The sequence below is a fragment of the Notolabrus celidotus genome, chromosome 13 (assembly GCF_009762535.1).
Source record: "Notolabrus celidotus isolate fNotCel1 chromosome 13, fNotCel1.pri, whole genome shotgun sequence".
NCBI classification, from domain to species: Eukaryota; Metazoa; Chordata; class Actinopteri; order Labriformes; family Labridae; genus Notolabrus; species Notolabrus celidotus.
The window spans coordinates 22,900,442-22,908,731 of NC_048284.1; the positions used below are offsets into that span (position 1 = coordinate 22,900,442).

The window sequence follows — 8,290 nt, forward strand, 5'->3', positions numbered from 1 at the left end:
GTTTGTAGTAACTCACCTTGTTCTGGTCAGTCCAATACAGGAAGTACCCTTTGGGGTCGACTGTAAGAGTCACCGGGGTCACAGTGGTTGAGTCCTGGAAGAAAACACAGAAAAAAGACATCTGGAGTCAATGTGTGTGTCTGCTTACGTCTGTGTCTCCCTGTCTGGGTCTGTGTTTTGAAATGAGCGCATACTTGTGTGTGTATGGCAGAATATTCTCTGAGTAAACTCATTAATTCATTTCACAGGATCAAAGCCCGACTCTTGTTAAACCACATGCAGAATACCAGAATCGGAAATGACATTAAAAGTGCTGCTTATGTTGTAAGCATGCACACAATCCTTTCCTTCTAGGGTGCTTTCCTCCACCATGAGCTGGCATCACCACAAATGACCAAGAAGCCTGGTGTGTGTGTGTGTGTGTGTGTGTGTGTGTGTGTGTGTGTGTGTGTGTGTGTGTGTGTGTGTGTGTGTGTGTGTGTGTGTGTGTGTGTGTGTGTGTGCGTGCATGCGCATGTGTGTGTGCAGGTTGTTTCATAGCTAATGTTTCCATTTCCCCCCTCATGTAACAGACAAATGCTTTCTCACAGCTCCTGCATGCAAACTGCTTCAAGCTCTTACACACACACAACACACGCACGCACGCACGCACGCACACACACACACGCACACACACACACACACACACACACACACACACACACACACACACACACACACACACACATACACATAGTTTGACCCTGAGGCATACATGGCATCGCCAGATATTATTGGCTGTGTCTATAAAAAGAAAGAGCCCCTGCTTTGTGTTCACAGTGGCTGTGGTTAAGCTCAACAGTAGCATATTGTCCTCCTCAGTCAGCTGTGGCTGCAAGATCACAGAGATGGAAGCTGCAATTGCTGCACAGAGCAAGAAAATCTTCAAAGTGTCTTCATGAGGCTTCTAATGATGTCCTTATCACAGCACAGGGAGACAGAGCTAATGGTCAGCATCTGCTGCATGCCTGTCATACTCGGGTGCGACCCTGTGTGACTTGCGGGGTAGGATATCATGAAAGGGTTGAGCTAAAGACTGTGGGGGAGTCTGTTTTCAGGTGCAGACAACCATTAGTGCTCAGAAGTCATTGCATACAGAATAAATAACCTGCTACACCTGCTACACGACAGGCAAACACTAATATCCAACTCTTGTAGGACTCAAAGCGAATCAGAGATACAGAAAGAGAGAAAAAGATACCTATCTTCTATCTCTCTGGCCGCTATGGCAACCCACCATTGCCATGACATCTAAGTATTACCGAGACTCGAGAAGAATCGTTTTGGTTCTGTTCACACGAGTGAACAATCTTTGCAGGCTTGACTGAATGACAAAAGACACTGTACATGTCAGTCACACATGCAGCATATTTGCACACACAGAATAATTCCAGCCTGAGGACACATAAAAAGGCTTCATGGTTGCAGATCTATAGGTACACAATATCTAAATCTCCACCCAAAGAACAATCTGATTACTTTCCTTCAATTTGCAGAGTCCTTTATCAGGGACATCAGTTGTTCCTGGAAACTTTGCAATATTTAGAGCAGGATCAACACATTTAGTCAGTTCTTTCCGTTTACACGACAAACAATTCTCTCAGTGTGTGAAAGTAGTGAATGTGAGGCTATCTGCGATGTCACAGGAGGTGAAACAGACTGCTTGAGAGCAGTGGGGATCTGCCTAATGATGTTAGAGCAGTCTTTTTAACCAGCTTCTTTCCTAATGTCTCTTACTCTCCATGGCCACCACTATGGACACATTAAGCTGTTATGGACTCCTTTTCTCTAGGGTCTACACATTTACGAAAAAAAACACAAGTACTTACTACAATGTGGATTAGAGTTCACAGTGATTTGTGGAGATTACTACCTTCTGTAGTGGTGCTGCCCCTGCTTTTCATTGTCTTTTGACTGTTGTGTGGATTTGTCATTAACGGGAAGGTGGCAGCAGCAGCTTTTGCCTGAATTAAAGTGAGATTAGTGACTGACTTGTGAAAGTACGAGCACCCTGAGGGTACCAATCTCAGGCAGGAGACATTACCGTCTTTTCAGTGAAGAGTTTGTACCATTAGCCATCACCTGAGGGGCTGTGTTAGAAAGGGGATTTAAGCTGAGCATATTTCTGTTTCGTATGCTAATGATACAGTCTACTACTTTTAAGGGATTTTTAGGCTCCCCCGTGGAGACTGATAATATCTTATTCAATACACAGCAGACTAAAGGGGGCTGATACAAGCTTACAAATAGCTCTGTTTACACAGATCCTGCATCATCTCTCACATATTCCACATCTTGGCCAGCTGCTGTCTGTGATCTGTAAGACCAAGGATCCTGTTTCTCGAGGCTTTGGATGCCTGCCTATCCTTCACTCTCTCTTAACAGAAGTAGCGTTGTGACACCCGTTGGTGCTGAATGTACCAATTGAGCTTAGTGAGTAAAGCAATGGTTTAGACTAGAAGCAGATATCTCATGAGCCTCTGCAGCAGCACATTTTCTGCCACACAACACACGGTCTGCGCAAGTGTTTTTGTGCGAGGGACACTGGGGAGGTCTGGGATTTAGAGGATTTCACAAACATTTGAAAAGGTTTTCTGAATGCTCTTCTGTTCATTTGCAACCGTCAACAACTGAGCCCTTATACTGTAGTGCTGAGGTCTGCAGCTCTTTGACACTTAAGACAGCCTGACTCTGAGACCTCATGGCTGTTGTTCAAACAGAAGAGCAGCTATCCAAACACAGCAAACACAACTTGACACATATTTTCACACCACTGATGTCAAGAAGTGAAATAAAATCTGCGATTTTCACTTAAACTTAACATATTTAAATATTGGAATTGCATGCACAGTTTCTTTCTGAGAGAGTTGTTAGAGCCCAACATCAGAAGCAGCGATAAGAAGCAAATGATTTGATTAAATCTTTTTTCACTGGAAATCTATTACAACATTTTCTCTCTCTTTGTCAGCCTCTTTGTTCTTCTGTGATTCTTTCCATAAATGATACAGGGAGGAAAGAGGAAGGAAGGAGTGCTTGAGAATTAAAACAGAGAGCGTATCTGTGCTTATGTATGTGTCAGAGGGTGTGTGTGTTTTCACAGGAAAAGCCTGGTAGGCATTTGGTTCTAGAGATAGACCCACATGTACAAACTACAGTCCACAAACACGGCTGTTAGGGAAAACAGAATTACACCTCACTGACACACATCCCTCTCACAACTTACCGACATGAGGGCTGAAGGGCTGAGCGCTCAATCTCATTAGTATTTAATAGTTAAGGAAATGCTTAAGCTTCCTTATTTAAGCAAAGGATTGATGATTGACAGAGTGGTAGGTTTGTAAGTGTGCATAATTTCCTCGCTGCCATCTGTACTGACCACATTCACATTCACACTAACAATCATCCATCTGATGCCATCTGCACTGCCTGAATCACCTGAGCTCTGTGGATGTGATGATTTCACTGTGTTTTTGTTAGGATGATCACAATGAGTTTTTCTCTCACATTATCACTTGTATAATATCAGTTGGTCAATAATAGTGGACTGATGTATCATATTGGTGAATGTGTTGAAATTAAAACTACTGGCAATGCACAAACTAATGATTGATGATTAAGAAGTGGTGGCAACATGTAGCTTATTTCTCAGAGCTCTACCTCCATAGTAAACAACGCTCTGCACTGTCTGCAGCACATATAGCAGAGCGTCACAGCTGTGTCATTCTCAAAACCCATCTGCAATCGCCTGATGACTACAGGTGCCAACTTCTCTTTATTTCTAATGTAGTCAGCAGTAAACAGCAAATGACTTCCTTTTCTGGGAGCTGTATTTTTAACAGTCCAATTAGAAAATTGATAAGCGACTCCATATTCAGATCAGTAGCAAAACAAAATCCCTCCCTTCCAATGTGTCTGCAAAATTTAACTCCATAATTGCTTGGTTCATCACATTCCCCGGAAAAGCATTGCTGTTACTGGTGAGTCTCATTTTCACTGTAAATAGTAAGTTAAGAAGATGCTTTGCTTAACTGCAGCGGTATGAGCTCTAAAGAGAAACTGTTTTTCTTTTGATTTGCTGTCAATTAATGTGCCTTAAGTTTTCTGCAATATAACTTCATACAGATTTGTAAAAAGTAAAAATACAAGCTTAGTCTGGTCAGTCCTTCACATGAGAAAAAAAACAACTTCCAAGAAGAAACACAATCAGGGTCAACTGGTCATTCCTGATGCATACTGGGGAGCTGGGAATCTAAATGGTGATCGGCTTTGCAGCACAGCCTTGGGCAGATTGTTCACTCAAGCTGATTTCTATCTAAAACAGATATTTAGTTCTACTCATATGCAGATACCCATTAAATGAGATAAATAAATCACAGTCAGATCATTAGGATGGCATTAGCGTGGATTGGGTTCCACCTGTTTTTGCTCTCCAAATTTCCATCCTGCATACTGATTTGTAATTGTTTAGTGCTACTCGAACTACAAACATACTGCAAACTATGTGCAATCTGTAAAACAAGATTACAGTACAATTAGATGTCAATGTCTAGTATGACAACAATACATATTCTTCAAAGCAGCCTTCTGAAAACCTTGGTTTACTCTGATCAGTACAGGGTCAGTCATATCAGGTCTTGCTAAATGTTTTCACTCCAAAATGTGTATCTTTACTACAGCAGCAAAAGTTAATTGATTTAAAAAAAACAATTGATGAAAACTCAATTAATTGCTCAATATTTTAAGTCATTCAAGCAAAAATGTCAAATGTTTGCTGGTTCCAGTCATTTCAATAAAAAAAAATCTGCTTTCAACAGCCGTTAGAAGAGTTTGTCAGCTCTGAAAATACGGTTTGGTGATGATTAAGGATAAAGGAGCAATTGGAATAAATCACCTTTGTGTCTGGGAAACTGGGTTTGATTTTGATTTTACAATATTCATTGTCATTTCATAGACCAAGAGATAATTTGATTTATTCAGAAAACGAACAGTAGATTAATGGATAATGAAATTCAGGCTTAATTGCAGCCCTGTTTGTATCGTTCTCAAAATGCCACAGCTGTTGAACTGTTGCAATTTATATACAATGTGATCTTTAATGGAGATTTGATTTCCAACCTTTACACAATGCAATAGCAGCACTATTAAGTCATCAGCTCCAGGTGTTCACAATGAGCAACCCATTTACCAGGATAACAGCATTCATGGACGTACTCATTTACAAATACCAACACAATAAAGAAGCAGCAGTGTTTACAGAAACTAAAGGAATGCATTTAGTAATTCAAATGAGACAGACTGTGGGATGGTGTGAAACAAATATCAGAGGAAATCCACATAAGGATTGATGAGAGACATGGTACTACAGGCAGAGTAGATGAAAATACCTATTTATTTTACAATGAGGTCACTCAGTTGAAAAGTCAACCAGGGAAACTGAACATTCTCTGCATGGGATCAATAGAAGATGGGCAGATTTGTCGTTCTGTGACAGGTGCAGCAGTGCAACACATGAATGCTACTACTGTCATGTTCTACTCATTCTACTCATCAGCAGTATGCAATCAATTTTAAGCAAGGTCATTACACTCTAGCTACACTGCTAGTGTTGCAGACACATGAATACAAAACAAAAACAAGCACGGTCGTTTTTCAACTGTTGCCTTGTTGTTGCACGCTTAGTCTCGATACGCTAATTAATAGTTAATTGATAAAAGCGTTACCACTGGAAGGGGGAGGGGCGAGCTCAATCAAAATGTTTAGTCTGAATAAATGAGTGGTGCACACATTCCCACACATGAAGGAAGAGCCGTTACACGCTCGTGCACCAAATTACGCGCGCTCACGCTTGTACTATAAAAATGGGAACGTAAACAACTCACATGTCTACAGACACTTTAGCTCCTGAATCCTTTTTAGATCATGAACCACCTGAGAGTGCGGTCTTCACTGACAATGACAGCGATTGGCCAATGATGCATGAGTAGCCTACAGATGGTGTAATACAGTGAACATGCGTGCAAATAAAGCGTGCAGAAATCGTACATCAGTGAAAAAAGCAAAGACTAACTGCTAGAGTTTCTCGCCAATACTTACATCATCCCATTTCATAAATTTGTTGCCCTTTCTCAGGCTCTCGGGGACGGACACTGGCTTGAGCTGCAGCGCATGAACTCCAGGCTGTGCCCCTGCCATTGACTCATCTACTCTTCTCAACGCACGGCAGGGCTGGAAAATGAGTCACTTCACTCTCTTCTACTCTTATTTCTCTTCCCTTCCTGTTGTAATCTGCTTAAAAGCAGGCTGACGGAAACCCACTACTGCTGCCAGTATGTCATGCCCGCATTGACGGCGGCGGTGGCGCGTCTCAGGCTTTGGAGAGGCTGTGGAGGCGGACGCAGGCGCAGCGAACCGGGGCCAATAAATGACTGACGGACTGACTGAGCGACATGCAGCTGAAGGGAAGACGAGTAAAGAGAGAGCGAGGGAGGAGGGAGGGAGAGAGAGAGAGAGAGAGAGAGAGAGAGAGAGAGAGAGAGAGAGAGAGGTGGTTTCAAACTGTACGAATCAATGCAGGTACGGGGTCGATGCTTGAAGTGATCTAGCGCCGCCGTGCGTCCGAGGCAGTATGGTGGTATTAAGTTGCCCCAGGCTTTGAGCAGATGAGAATCCAGGTGGTGGAGTGACCATACACACTCAGCGGGGCATGCAACAGCCTATATTAATTCTGGAAATGTGTATAGGCCTACCGTAGTGTTCCAGAAATTGTTGTCTCCTCTGGATATGGAAATTCTAATATTGTGTTGGTTGTTATACGTTTGGCCATGTGATAGGTTGTCGGCGAGCTGTCCAGGGTGTACCCTGCCATCCGCCCGAAGTCAGCTGGGATTGGCTCCAACCAACCCGTTAAAATTCCAAACGGGATTTAGAGGTCAAGATAGGGATTTTATACATAAAAACCTATAGCCTACTTCCTTCATATATATTGTGGTATATGCTTAAAAGTTGTATTTTTATCCTTGGGTGCAGAAGACCATAGAATATGTACTTGTATCACTCCCCAAAAGGATTCACCTTTGCAGCACAGGAGGAGGGAGTGACAACTGTACAGCCTGCAGGTGGATGTAGATTGGAGGCAATGCTACAATAACAGCAGCAGTGACAGGGTAGTTTTCAGGTAGTTGGGAAAGAGGCAGCAAAGAATTGTCTGTCTTTACCAAATATGTGATGTGATTAAACTATGATGAATAGAAGCCGAATACAGGAGCAGACTGAATTTGATTAAAATAAATACATTCATTTAATGTTTTTCCTACAAGAATTATATTCTTGGGTTCAATAATGCTTTGAAATATTAGTAAGATTATGCAGGGAGATGACACTTACATCAAATGCAACATTTAAATTGGTGAAATAATACCTTTTTAAGAGGATTACTCTGAGAGAAAGCATTATTTTGGCCAGGGAAACTCAAATCCTGGTTATTACCCTGACATTATGTAAATGTAATCCACCTATCCTCATCAAATGAGATCTATTATATTTATAAGTGTGCAGATGGTAACAGGTGCTACTTGAATTCAAGAAATCAGTCTACCTACCAGCTTGAATAGATTTCTGTGTCAGTGCCTGCGTGTAGCTCTGGGGCCTTTTTACTTCTTCATGACTGAACTTCTTCAAAGTTTTGAGTCAAGAGCGTGTCATCGCCTTAAGGACTTTTTTAGATGAACTCTTGCATTAAATAAAACATAAAGCCCTTCTGGGCTTTGTACCACCCACACTGTTTATTTTCTGCCATTTCCAAAAACTGACTGCAGACTCCTCAAGTCCTCCGAGCAGTTCTCCCTTCTGTGTCTCTCTGTGGTCAGTGTCTGGCCGGCGCACTGTCTGACACGTCAAAGAAGTCAAACCTGTCAGAGTTTGACTGGCACTTTTCATGTCAGTTGTAACAGTGGTTTGTTTGGGTTTGCTCTCTGTCATTAGTGATTGATTGATTAATAGTGACAGTTTGGGGACCAGGCCCTGAATGGAGTCAGAGTTGGGTGACAGCTCAGGAAAGTGAGAGAAAGATGGACGTGTATGAGACAAAGAGAGAGGGGAACGATACACAGGTAGAAGAGGTAAAAAGACTTCATATTTCACAAAGATATTTTCTTATGAGTCATAGATACAAAGTGGAAGCACTTATTTAAACAAAAACACCATATGTACAGCATACTGTTGTAACACTGTGGAAATAAATGTTTTATACAGC

General features: G+C 41.9%; 1 protein-coding gene across 1 annotated transcript in view; it reads right to left on the minus strand.

Moving 5' to 3' along the window:
* LOC117824362 (1-phosphatidylinositol 4,5-bisphosphate phosphodiesterase beta-1) overlaps positions 1-6,508 on the minus strand; it is a 146,681-nt gene extending 140,173 nt beyond the window's left edge. Inside the window, exons 1-2 of the mRNA XM_034699830.1 lie at positions 6,133-6,508; positions 17-94 (exon numbers count right to left, since the gene is read on the minus strand). Coding sequence (XP_034555721.1) covers positions 17-94; positions 6,133-6,231 — 177 coding nt within the window. The 5' untranslated portion in view covers positions 6,232-6,508. The remainder of the gene's footprint in view (positions 1-16; positions 95-6,132) is intronic.
* Between the last annotated feature and the right edge of the window lie 1,782 nt (positions 6,509-8,290).